The following is a 13,976-nucleotide window of genomic DNA, read 5'->3' as shown; positions in this document are numbered from 1 at the left end:
AACATTTATAGAGATGATTTAGCTTAGCATAATAACTTGAAAAATAACTTTCTAAAAAAGTTTAAAAAAAAATTTTCTAGCTAATTTGTTAAATAATCGATGTTTTATTAACCTAAAATTTCTAAAGAGATTTTTATCTAATACAAACTAAAACATTACAATTGAAGTATATTATTGAATTACACCTTTTTGGTCGCAAAACGACATGAAAAAATCACTTATGAGAGTTAAAGCATATTAAGCCGAAATTTTCCCATCGAGTCCCTGGTGACTAAGCGAAGGAAACAAGCAGAAATTTCGAGCTGCCGACGATCGCACAGTGGGAGGCTGGTGGTGATGAATGTTAAGAAAGAGCGGGAAGAAGAAGGAGGAGTTGATGTGTCGATTGCAGCTCGCAACAAGCAGTTAACTAATAAGATGGCTAATAGAAGCAGTTTTAACCGTTTTCGCCGAGTGCTCTGCTGGGAATTTGGCTTAAATGCATGGATTTTTTGCAAATGATTAAATGGTTGTTTTACTTCGATTAAATGATTTGTTTTATTTAGGCTTATGTTTACCAAACAAGTGTTTACTTAAGTTATAAAAACGTTTGTGTTTATTAAAACAGAACTATTTAAAAAAAACATTGTTATTAGTTTTTTTTTAATATTCTAGTTCAAAACAATTTCATAAAAAAGTTTGTTTAAAAAAGTCTTAATATAGTACACTATTTGTTTACCAGAGCTGATATAAAAATACGTGTTGGGAATATAGCTCAGTTGCAAGGATTTTTTTTTGGAGACAATTGAGTGCTTTTTTTTTAATTTTGAGTTTTTGTTTAACTTTAAGTTTTATTTACTAAAATTTAATTAAATATTAAAGTATGTAGTGTCTGTTAAAACAGAAATAAATAAAAAATTAAGCATTGTTACTAGCTTCATATAAAAAATCTATTTTAAAGACAATTTTATGAAATAGTTTGGTTAAAAAATTCTTAATATGGTACACTTTTATTTACCAGAGCATTTTATAATTTTTCTATTCAGTAAACAACAAAAGCGTGACCATAAAAACGATAACGGTGTAAAATTATTAGTAAACATAAACAGCTGTTTTATACGCATTTAAACAAATGCAGCTAGGTAGCTTTAGATAACTATCAATAAATTATAGTAAGCGAGCACGCTGTACATTGTGTCACTGCTTCAATTTGTTTTTGATAAATCAATTTTTTATTGAACTTAAACATTAAAAGGTTGTAGAATGGTTTTTTGTTAACTCGTTTATTATAAATTTTTAAATAGAGTATTGTAGTTAACCTAATATTATAAGTTTTAGAAAAATTATAAGTAAACTCTTAGATTAGTTATATGTTTTATAAGTTTGTTAAAAACTACTTTATAAATTTGTTTATCAATACTTTTTAAATTTTAAAAGTTTAAAAACAGTTATTTGATGGGTATTAAACACTTTGTTAACTAAAAGTATGAACAAGAAGTTTCTTCAAACTATCTTAATATTATTTATCGTCGCACTAGACTTTGTTATTGGAAACAGCCACAACATTGATAGTAAGTTACTGTATTTATAAACCTTATGTGAAACTAAGTATAAATTTAAAACTTTTAAACAAATACGATTTTTCTTAAGCATAAAACTAAATGCTCCTTTCTGAAAATTATGTTACAACCATAGAACATCACTATAATATAAGCTTTGTATAGATAAATTTTTATCCAGAAATAATTTTTTATCTACAAATTAAGTTGTATATTTTAAAAGCTATACTAAACAATCGCTCTAGTTTTTCAGACATATTAAGGTAAAACATCCTTAGAAAATAAATATATAAATGTTTTTTTGGAATTTTGTTAGAGTAGAAAAGTTTTCTAGTAAGTTCTTTCTTCTAAAACTTACTATTAAATTTTTCAAAACTTGTTTTTTGTAATAAAGTAAATTTTAATGACATATATAAAATAATTAGATAAAATTTACAGCTTGTGGGATAAAACAGTGTAATTATAGCGGGCGATGTGCTGCTGATGTTGAAAAAGATGGGTGCTTGTGTAACAAGGGGTTCTATGGAAAACACTGCTTTGATAGTTAGTTAGAGCTTTTTAGAGCTATCATTATGTAGTTAATTGTTACAAAACTTTTTATAATTGACTTGCACACTTTAAATAAATTCAAAGTTTTAGAAAAAAATATATTTGTATAACATTGTTTGTTTATACATTTAAAATGTATATATAAAGCTAAGACCTTATCTCAAAACAAAATATAATTATAAGTACGTTCAATTACATAGTTATAATTTGAAAATTAATAAATATAGGGTGCATGACTATTCAAATGCGGAAAATTTAAAATTAAAAAACTAAAATTAAAAAAAAAATTTAAAGCGCTAAAACTAAAAATTTAATATATTTATATATGAAAATGCGTATGTAGGTCTAATTAATACCTAATTCACCTTCTCTTTGTAAGTTTTTATGTTTTTTGAGATATTGCTAAAATAATTCTTTAATTATAGTAATTTTTAGTTTTTTTTTTTAACAGAAAAATATTTGTAGGTATTAGTTAGACAGACCTACATAAGCGTTTTTTAAATAGATACTACTTTTTGAGTTGTGGCACCTTAAACATTTTTATAAGAATTTCAAATGTTGGAACTTATTTTTTTATGTAGCTATAAATATATAATAAAAGCTTAAAATATACCGTCACAAAATACTTAACTTTTAAAATCTATTTAGTCATAACTAACGTAAAAAAAGACTATTTTAAATTCTTTTGTATTTTTTAAACGATTAATCACTTAAACTAATTCAAAGGGCTATGCCGTACAAGCAATGGAACAAAGTTTTCTTCAAGACAATGGTATTCAAAGTATTGTCCTACAGAACCAGAGCATGAACACCAAATTTTAAGTAAGAAATTATTTAGTTTCGTTATCACACTTTTTAAACAACTATATTTTATTTTTTTATGAAAGATACACAAAATGCTATATAATGAACTTTAAGGATAGCAAATTTACATTAGTTAAACTTCTTTTAGCACCGTGTGAAGGTCTAGATAACCACTGCAATGTTGGTGAATGCGTGGTCGCTTTTGACGGCGTGCAAAGTTGCGTGTGTCCCGAAAGTTACTACTCTGCTAGGTGCTCTGAATGTAAGTATGGAAATGTATGAAAGAGTTTAACCAAATATGATAAAAAAAGTTAAACAAATATATTAAGTCCTTTTTTCTTACTTTTCTTTATTTGTAAGCATTTATAGCACTTTGAAATATTTCAAATTGTGTTTACAGTTTAAGTTTAATTTCTTTTAAACTTAATTTATACAAAATTTTTGCAAATTTTTATATGTCTTCTTTTAAAATTAAACTATAGAGAGTTTGTTAATAAACTATGTAAACTATGTATTAAAAACAGTTCAGGATCCAAACCATCAATGTAGCGACTGCAAAGATAATGAAATTTGCATGTATCGATTTGAAACCAGATCTTTCAACTGCTCAACATTTCATAATGATGAAAATGAACAACCAAAAGGTTATATATTTACAAAAGGTTTTAATGTCAGAAAATTTATTGAACTAATAGTACATTTAGAATAATTTCAAAAAAAAACAAAGTTTTTTTTTTTCATTTTAATTTTGAATAAAATAAAAGTATTCGATATTTGATATAACTGCTTACTATATTTAGCCGTAAAAAATAGTTTTATTATAAAGTAGTTTACTATACAAAAACGAAAAGTTGCTCAAAACTTTTTGGTTCAAGGACCTGAATACGCAAAAAGACCTCTCGGTCATTGAGTTGCATACCAAATTTAATCGAAATTATAATGAGCTACAAAAAAAAAACTTTACAGTAAAAATTAAAAAACATTAATCATTTATGTAATTGTTTAATTATATCTTTTAAATTCATCATGCATTAATTATACTTTTAAAGGTGTTTAAACGGTTTTACAAACGGTTATATTTAAACAACTAGGCTGTCAAGAAGACTTAGACAGTGGGATAACCTGTGTTGAGCAACGAATTAAAGGAGTTCTTGTTAAAGTTTTAAAACCAAAAGTACAATTCATTCAGGAAGTAACAAGTAATTTTTTTTTGTTACTAAACTAACATAAGTTAACTTTAAGTGAAACAACTAAATTATATATTCAAAGATATTTTTACTTTACAAAGTTACTCATTATTAGTAGACAAGTGCACACCGAAATGTCAGCCATACCAACAATGCAAAAAGTATGAAATAAATATTCTTGACACAACTTACAGAATGCCTATATTCAGATGCGTAGGAGATCCACCAAGTCAGTCAATTATTTTCTATGTATACCTGTATTATTTTTAACTTGTACAACCTCTTTAACTCCTCACTATCATTAATTTCAAGCTAAAATACTCTGATAATCAACTATAATTTTCTAACTTTATCAAACTGTTGAATTTTAGCATTAGTCTATAAAAATTATTAATCTTTTTCCCTTGATAAAATCAGTTTATTTACTTTAAAATAGATTACTTAAAAGTAATTTATTGACTTCTTTTTCTTAAATATTTGAAAATAGAATTTTTCTTAGGAGAAATACTTCGAACTGTTTACAACAGTATGTAAATGTTCTTAAGTTTGAAAAGTTCAACTTTTTTATTGATTGTTTGTTAGCTACTTTTTGTTTAATTATTGAAAAAAAATTATATATACATTGTTGAAATTTACATGTCTAAAATGAACAAAATTGTAATTTAATAAGACGTCTATTAAGCATTTATTAATGTTCTAAAATTTATGCATCTTCTTTCATAACTTAAATTTTCTTTAACTTCTTAGTTTTTTCAGCTTATCGTTGAGTCTTAAGAGTCTAATTAAATTATGGTTTAACTTGATAATGTAGTCAAAAACACTTCAATCTTACAAATTAGACTTGCGTGCTTTGTAGTTAAAAACCAACTATGTTTTTACTAAACTTTTCAATTTATGTCTATATACAAAAGTATAATGATAAACTTCAATAGTATTTTTAATTAAATAAACTTGTTTACCTATTACTTAAGTATTTTGTTGTTTTATTCGAAGTAGAACAATATGATTAATATTTTAAGATTTAAATATCATTTTCTAAAGTTTTAGATAGTTGCATGACTATACAAGTTCAAACATTTAAAGATTTTTTAATTTTCATTGATAGTAAATTATCTTTTTAGTTTTATTTTCAACAACTTTAGAAATGTCTTTATAATTTATATTAGTTAGACTTTCTAATGTACTTTCTTAAATACAAATTATTTTTGAGGTATAACTAAATCAAATTTTCAAAGTTAATGAAATATAGCTGTTTTTAGGGATTTGCAATTATATTTTTAAAGTGTTTTTAACTATTTAAATTTTTAACAATTTTAGCTTTTTTTGCATCAACTATTTTTCAAATAGGGCCTCTTAAAATATTATTGTAAAAATGATTTTTTCGGAATTTTACTTTTGTAACTTAACTATTATACAACCGTTTAGAATAAGTTATGTTTTGTTAAAGTCTTTGAGAAGTTGTCATTAAATGTTTATTTAATGAAGAAAGTTGAGGTTAAACAACTTTTTAGTTAAATGAGATTGCTCTAAAATTTTTATAAATGTACATAACCTTTTTTTTTACTTTTTTTTTTTATTTTGGTTAAAATTTTGTTCATTAAAAAAAAGGTTTAATGTGGTTAAAAAGGTATAAACTAAGCATTTTTAAACTACTTATTCCTAAATTTACTCAAAAAAGTAAAAACAACCAATAACCATTATATACTAGTTTTAATTTGACTTATTTTTGTTTATCGAAGCAAAATCATATTTTTAATATAAACCGTATATTGTTTAAAAAATATTACAGTTAAACTGAAACTTTTTATATAGTTTTATATTTCTCACTTAAATTTAAAAAAATTTTTTGAAATATTTTACTTAAATATATAGTTTTTTGATCTAAAATTTCTAGTACCTTAACTTAAATATAATAGACTGTATAAGTCACTAGCTAGATAACATTTGAGTGCTCAACTACAAACGTGAGAGGTTGTAATAATAAAACTTTTGGTAACTGAAAGTTGTATTGTTAGTACTATAACTTCAAAGTTACTAGTCCTTATGTTTTAATTACACATAATTTTAGTACTTGATTTTATATTGAAGATTATTATTCTACTTGACATGTAGTTCAAAATATTAAGATCATCTGATTGTTATAAGTCAACACATTTATTTTGTTTTGTAGCAACGACTACACCTGAAAGTACAACAACGACAACCTCAAAACCAAGCACATCAATTGAAGGGGTAGCAAAAAATGCAGTTGGTACAAAAGGGTTTCATCAAGTAAACTCTGCAGGAGGCACAGACACAACTTACACTACCGTAGTTGCTATAATCTCCTGCATAATTGCTGTTGTTTGTGTAGTTGCGCTAGCAGTGTTTATTTGGAAAAAGAAAAAGTAAGAGTATTTTGTTTAATACTTGATTATGTATGTGTTTCGACCTAAAAAAAGCAAAAATTTATTTATCAAAGCGCCTTAACGTTACCTGAGAGTTTTCAATAAATAAATTTAAAAAATATATCTTTTTTATGTTAAGATGTACACATATGATAAAAAATATTTAAGCTTCAAGCATTTTAGCTACGCTTGAAAACACAGTGAAATTGTCGTAATTATCTTTATTCAGTTTTTACGTTTAAATTAAAAATAACCTTGTAGACATTTTTTTAACAAACGTTCAGGTTTAATTTTAGTTTTATAAATAAAGATTAATTAAAAAAATAAAAGAGTAAGATATTTAAGTAATCAAACCTTGTTTCTTTCTTTCTGTAATATTTTGTATTATATCTATTTTTCCTTTTACTTGAAGTTTTTTTGATAAATACAAACTGTACGTTGCCCACAAACACTTAATTTCTTCCAAAATAAACAAAATAATTTGACTTAACATTTTAAAGCTTTTACAAGTTTATATGAATATCAAAATACTGTTTAGAGAAAAAAATAACTAATTGAAAAAACAATTTAAGTTTGAAAATTATTAACACAGAAGCAACAGGTTCTTCTACAAATCGAGCCAGATCACCATGCCTCCCCAGTTCCCCTCCCCATACAGCTCCTACCCCCCGTCCCACGGGTCCGCCATCAAGGACGGCACCCTCCGCTCCAACCCCGTCTCCTACCGACCCTCGGCCCTCTCTTCCCCCAACAACCAGTTCGTCACCCTGATGGTCACCAACGAGCTGGGCAAGAAGACGACCACCAGCGACAAGTACGCCCAGCCGGTCAGGCAGCCGCAAGGCGACATGACCGCGCAGAGGACGGTGACGAGGAACTACCACAGCGCGTGAGTGAAGTGTGGTAGAGATGAAACATTTTACAGAACTTTATATCTGGGAGTGTTTGGTTTTTGGTTTGTCTTGCTGGGGAGCGATTGATTAATAAAAGAGAAAACTTACTAGTAAAGTTATAAAGGTCTGTAATGTAATTTTTCATCAGATTTTTTTTTCATATAAGGTAACTTTTTCCAAGATTTAAAGAGTTTAATATAGTTTCAATCTAAACAAATAAGTTTTTTGTGCAACTTTTTGATATTTTGGAAAAAAGTTGTGCTAACGTTTTTTTTATAGCTGCTTTGTACCTAAAGTGTTGTGCATAGTTTTTTTAAGCGTTGTTTAAGGTGGTAATCATATGTACTTGTAGAAGTATTTAAAAATAATTATTTATATCACAGAAACAAAGTTAATTTTAATATGTTACCAAATATAAAAAATGAAGAAAGTACTTTTATATTTAATATAGGTATTTCTTAGAGATTTAGATATTTATGATGTAGAAAATAACGTTTTTTTTTCGGGTAAATTGTTTATAACTAGATTTATTTTGAAACAAAAACTTTGTTTGTTGATCCGTCTAACATTAGGCTTTCTAATTATGATAAAAATTAAAAGAATGCATAACATCTTTTTTAAAAGTATCTTGAGCAGTTTTCTTTCTTTTATAAAATTGTACTTTTGAGATTATTTTTGAACTATACACTTCATTGATATGTGTTTTTTATATAGAAAGAGTTTTTTAATTTGTAAATCGTTTCCATTTTGGTTTTTATTAATTTTGTTCTTAAACAAAACTACTTCCATAACAATAATATGTTTTTATTTTTTAAAAGCAAGTAACATTATCTAGCAGTCTTTTTGATTTTTTCGTATTCCAAAATTATGTTTTTACTTTTATAGAAAATAAAATTTTCCTAAGCACTTAAACTATTGTACATTATCTTTAACACGACGATACATAAGTAAATGTGTACATATAAAACTTAAAAGAACGAACTGTATATTTTTAAAGCATAGAACGCTTAGGTAAAGTTAAACTTCATTTTCTACAAACAGAAAATTTACGTTTTTTATGCTTCAACAAACTAAGGCATATCTTTGTTGCTCAATATGTTTTGCAACTAAGAAATCGTTAAAAATATTTAGTTTATTATTAACACAAACTTAGATTTACTTTATATATATATATATTAAAGCTAAACTAACTTATTAATAAAAATTACTTTTTCTGATGCAGTTTAAGTTTATTACCTTTTGTTATAAACACAACTAAACACCTTCTTGTTGGCCTTTTCAAAGACTTCAGCAAATTCAAGACATACTATGCTCTTCTAGCGAACATAGTATCTGACTTCAGTATACCTGATCCGCTCAGCACCTAATTTCTATTACCTCATTTTTTTGTATCAAAATTAAAAGTTTCTAAGTTTAAAAAACTTTACTAGCTGACTAACTGAAAAAACTTGATCGACTGACTAAACAATTTTTTTTGTATAAATATGCTTTTTTAACTTATTTGTCGTTAAAAACTTAAACACTATATAGGTTTTTACGAATAAACATTTAAAAGGTAGTACTGACATATAGTCTTTAAATGAGTTAAATATTAAAGTTTTGAACTTAATATATTTTATCTAGTTTGTAATATTTTGCCAAAGTTTATCAACTCCAAATACATATCTACTAAGTATAAGTACTCTAATGTTCTAGTTCTTGTCTAAAAACTTTTTTCTTATTCGTAAAACAATAAAACTTGCGATAACTTGTGTTGTGCTGTTTTGCACATTTTGTTATAATATACTAAAGTTATACGGCCCGCCAACAGAAATCTTTAGCTGCTAAGTACCTTTTAGCTTAAAACCAATTATGCAAATCAAATCAAACTAAAAAGTTTTTAAAGATGAAAATGTGCTTTTAACTTAAACTTAAGCACACGTTAGTACTTCTTAAGGTTAATTATTTAAAACTTTAAGTTTTTTAGTTTTCGAAAAACACTTTTCAAAATTACACGGCTTTTTACTTAAAAGTTCGGCCTGCGAACTCGAAAAATTTCTCACCCCTATTTTATACCATAAATGCTTGTTTCTGATACAAAACTTTTAAAACTTTTTGTGGTAAAAATTCATCTTCATTGGCATACTTTGAAACTGTGTATTTACGTCCTTAGTTTAAGTTAAATTCAAATGTTTGAAGTAAAACTTAATTATTGTAAACCCAATTTAATACAAGTATGTGGTTTCAATTAATCAATGACTTTATGGAATTATCATTTGAACTAAAACTGTACTAAACAACTTTTAAAACAACTAGGCCAATACAACGTTAAACAACTTATAAGTAATTACTTTTATACAAAAACTAAAAACTGTATTAACTAGATTTTATTCTTTGGAAACCTCTGTTATGTTTTATAACATTTATTCATTTTGCTTTTATCATTGCTGTTTCATCTTAATATTTTTATACAATTTAGATTTATTGTATTTAAAAGTTAAACGGAAAATTACTTTAAGCAGTATTTCATTATACTGAAATCCGATAAGTCATCGAAAACTATTATCATTGAGAAATGTTAAACTTTTTTAAGAAGTAATAAAAGCATTTTTTACATTTTCGAACGATATTTATACTTGTGTAGTTACGTACTTTTTATAGATCTGAAAATAATTAATGCTGTCCAGTTTTAGTTTTACCCAAAGTTTTAAAAGTCCAAAAACTCACTTTACTTGTTAAACAAGCTAGTCTGATTGATGAATCAGCTTTTCAGTTTACAGTTTGATGAAGCTTGATTTCACTGCAGCTATATATACATATATTTTTAGCCAGCATGTATTCTGCTTCAATGTAAAGTTAATCAAAAGGTAATATCTATGTAAAACTGGATATACTTTTAACATTTTTAAATGGTCTGCAGCTAAGTATTATCTCTATCAAATATGAATTTATTTTACTTATAACAATTAAACTAACTTGATTTCAAAGCAATGCTATTTAATTGTCACTGAAGAGTTCTGTCTGAACCAGATTTGATGAAAATTAGTTATTTAATGATGAAATCTGTTTTACAGAAGTGCTGTTTAACTTAATTACTATTGTTAAAATAAAAATTTAATTTTGTCAGTGATATTATTAAATTTATTTTTAATACTTGCATATTAAATGTGTACAAAAGTTTGATATAACATCCATGCTGTGTACATATATAAAAAATGAATTATACTCTGGTATCAGTGCATATCAGTGATTTTCATTCTTTTCAAAGTCTATGTTTAGCTGATTTTAGAAAGTGAGCACTGAATATCTAGGACCTTTTTCTCAAAATATTAAAAATAATAGTTAAGTTGATACAGCTGGTACACTTGGTACTATTTAGAAAAGGTTATTCAATTTCAACAGATTTTTCTGTAGAAGTATTATGTTAAGTAATTTTTTCCATACATCTTTTGAGTAATGTTAGTAAATCTCTACAATAAAATAAGTTTTTTTAGTTATAAAAGTTTTTTGTTTGTTTAACCTTCAAATTAGTATTTTTATTGTTAGTTGTTGTTAACTAAAAGCTGTACTAATAGAATAAAAAATTCAGAAAATCTAGAATATCTTATAATAATAAGCTTTACTATTTTTTGTTTATTGCTTGGCCTCTTAAACATGTGAAATTAATGTTTGAAATTAACTTAAACTTGAATTTTCTTACAGCTTTTATATAAATCTCTTAGAATGGCATGCAGCGTCAAAGAGCTGGGAAACATTGTGAAAACTGCGAATTTGGCAGCATTCCGTGATCGCTACTGGAAGCCCAAGCGCAAAAGTTTTGACTTGGAGGGCGCAAGCAAAAAGATGACCAAATTCGTAGAAGAAGCTTTCACAGGGCAGACTGAATACAATGATCTCAGTGAAATTTACCAAGCCTGTTTCTATGTGATGATGTATGATTACGGTGATGAGCTTAATAAAAAGTTGACGGATGAGATACAAAGTCACCTCAGTTCAGTTGTTATGGTTAAAATTCAACGTTATTTTGATGATGACTTTCTTACAATACTGAAAAACCAATGGAATGAATTTAAAGGTTGCATGAGCAGAATTAACACTGCATTTTTACACTACAACGATCTTGCTAAGAAGTCTGGTAAGGACAAAGTCATACATCTTGGTTTGAAAAAGTTTCGGGACTTCATTGTTTGCAACCATGAAGTGAAAGAAAAGTTGCAGACTACTTTGCTGAAGTTTACCGCAGATCACAGAGCAGAATGTCGTGTTGAAATTGCCAGGAGGTTGGAATCAGTCAGCACGGCTTGCCAAATGCTCAATGAGCTTTCTTATGATAACGAAATAAACGTGTACGAAAGCATATTTGAACAAGCGTTTCTCAAACAATCTTCTTGCCACTACAAGAAGCTGTCAGAGGAAAAAATAGTAGTTAGCTCAGCCATTGACTACATTACTTTTGTTGAGCTTCAAATAAAAGCTGAACTAGCTCGAAATGAGCTGTACACAACCAAAGCAAGCATCGAAAAAAACGAGAAAGTTCTTGAAAAAGAGCTGATTGAGAACTATCTGAATGAAATTATTTCAAAAGAGAGTAGCGGTGCGGATTACATGCTGAGCAAAGATTTGAACGATCAACTCGCAAACATGTACTCTACGATGAGCAGGGTCGACAAAGGTTTGCAGCCGCTGATTGAGTGCGTGAAAACTTATCTCAACCGAGAAGGCACTGCTATAATGAAGGAAGATAACAAAAAACAAGCTTCACTGGTAATTCAAAACCTTATAAAGTTGAAAGACCGTTTAGACGGATTTCTGTGCAGCTGCTTTAAAAGCGATGACAACTTTTATAAGGCTATAAACGGGGAGTATGAAAAAGTCATTAACAAGTTCTCAACGACGGCTCCATTTTTATCAATATATATTGATATGGAACTGAGAAAAGTTAGCAAGGAAAATTCAGATGTCGATTTGTCAGACACATTCGACAGAGCACTCACCATTTTCGACTTTATGCACGACAAGGACTATTTTGAAAAAATGTTCAAAGGTCATCTTAGCAAGAGGCTGACTGCTGATAAAACTTCAATCGACCATGAGAAAAAGCTCATAGAAAAGCTTAAAATTAGATGCGGTAAGAGCATGACAAGAGTTTTTGAGGGAATGCTTAAAGACTTGGAAGTATCTACAGGTGTCAACGAAGAGTTTAGAAGTAACAACAAGAAAAGCCGAAGCATTGACTTGTCTGTTACTGTCCTAACTTCGTCTTTGTGGCCAAAACAAGATCTGTGTAAGCCAACATTGCCAAGAACCTTGGTTGACTCATTTCAGTTGTTCAATGATTTTTATACTAAAAAGTTCCAGGGTCGAAAGTTGTCCCAGTTAAATGACCGTGGGGAAGGTGAACTTAACTTTTTTTTGTTGACCAGAAAGTCAAACGACAAACTGCTTCTAGTTAACAGTTTGCAGATGATCGTATTGATGCTTTTCAACCAGCAACTTAAAATGACAGCTAAGCAAATTTCAAATGAAACAAAAATTCCTTTCAAGCTGCTCACCATCGTTCTTAAATCACTTATCAAACCGCTTGCCAATAGCAACGGAGAAAACGTATTAAAAAACTCATCTGGCTCTAAAAACGTTCTTGAAAGTGATACTTTTTCAGTGAATGATCAATTCACTCATCAAAGGAAGAGGGTAAGAATTCCGTTAATCTTGCCGAAGCGTGGTGAAACTAAAGAGGATAGAATAAAGGAAAAAAAGAAAATTGACCTAGATCGAAAGTTTGAAATTGATGCAGCAGTTGTTCGTGTTATGAAGGGCAAAAAGGAAGCCAAGCACCAGATTTTGATAAGTGAAGTCATTGAGCAACTCAGTCACAGATTCAAACCAGATGTGAAAGTTCTCAAAGGAAGAATTGAATATTTGATCGAGAAAAAGTACCTTGAACGAGATACCAAAGTCAGGTCTAAGTATAGGTATTTGGCGTGAGTCTCTTCACCAACTGCTTTTGTTGACTTTTTATTGTTGCCATTGTTCTTCAAATGTTTTGTCTTGGTTAACTCGCTAAACTATGTTCATTTTTGACCGTCCTTCTAGTTGTTCTGCTTTTTTCCGTTGATCTAATAAACCATATGTTGAAGATGTCTTATGTTACTATTTAGAATATATTTTTGTAAGTAATAAATTACATGTGATGCTACTTATATTTACAGCAATATATTCAAACTATAAACAAAAATATTTTAGAATAATTGGTTACACAACTAGGTCCTGTTAAGTAACCGTTTAAAACTCCAGCTTTAATCATAACATAATAAAGATTTTAATATATTGACAGATAATAAATTGACATACAACAAAACAGAAATATGAAATACATAATTAAGCGTTCAGTTTTAGAAATATATTGTTGAACCAATATACGGTTAATTTTATAAGGTTTAAAATTTAGTACAAAACACAACTAGTAGCTACATTAGGTGGTTTATGTTAAGAACTAGTAAGAAACAAGAATTACTTAGTAGACGTACATTGGTCTTAGCATTAATAGATCAATATTACAGTATGATTTGACTAGGATTTAAACTTTAAGTAGTTTAACACTTTAAGTACACCTTAATTTTCAAAAAAAAAAAGTAGTTT

At 27.7% G+C, this 13,976-nt stretch overlaps 1 protein-coding gene across 1 annotated transcript; it reads left to right on the top strand.

Moving 5' to 3' along the window:
• The first annotated feature begins 11,060 nt into the window (after positions 1 to 11,060).
• On the top strand, positions 11,061 to 13,322 carry LOC145841338 (cullin-3-B-like). Its single transcript, XM_082948698.1, has one exon. The coding sequence runs from the start codon at positions 11,061 to 11,063 to the stop codon at positions 13,320 to 13,322; it is 2,262 nt and encodes a 753-aa protein (XP_082804824.1).
• Positions 13,323 to 13,976: the final 654 nt, after the last annotated feature.

This window comes from Thalia democratica, chromosome 7 (assembly GCF_965202585.1).
Source record: "Thalia democratica chromosome 7, ktThaDemo2.hap1.1, whole genome shotgun sequence".
Classification (NCBI taxonomy): domain Eukaryota; kingdom Metazoa; phylum Chordata; class Thaliacea; order Salpida; family Salpidae; genus Thalia; species Thalia democratica.
The sequence above is the reverse complement of the archived record's forward strand: the minus strand, read 5'-3'. Positions and strand labels throughout refer to the sequence as shown.

Bases quoted from the DNA above. Each gene is read 5' to 3' on its own strand.
- LOC145841338 (XM_082948698.1), top strand. From the start codon at position 11,061: ATGGCATGCAGCGTCAAAGAGCTGGGAAACATTGTGAAAACTGCGAAT.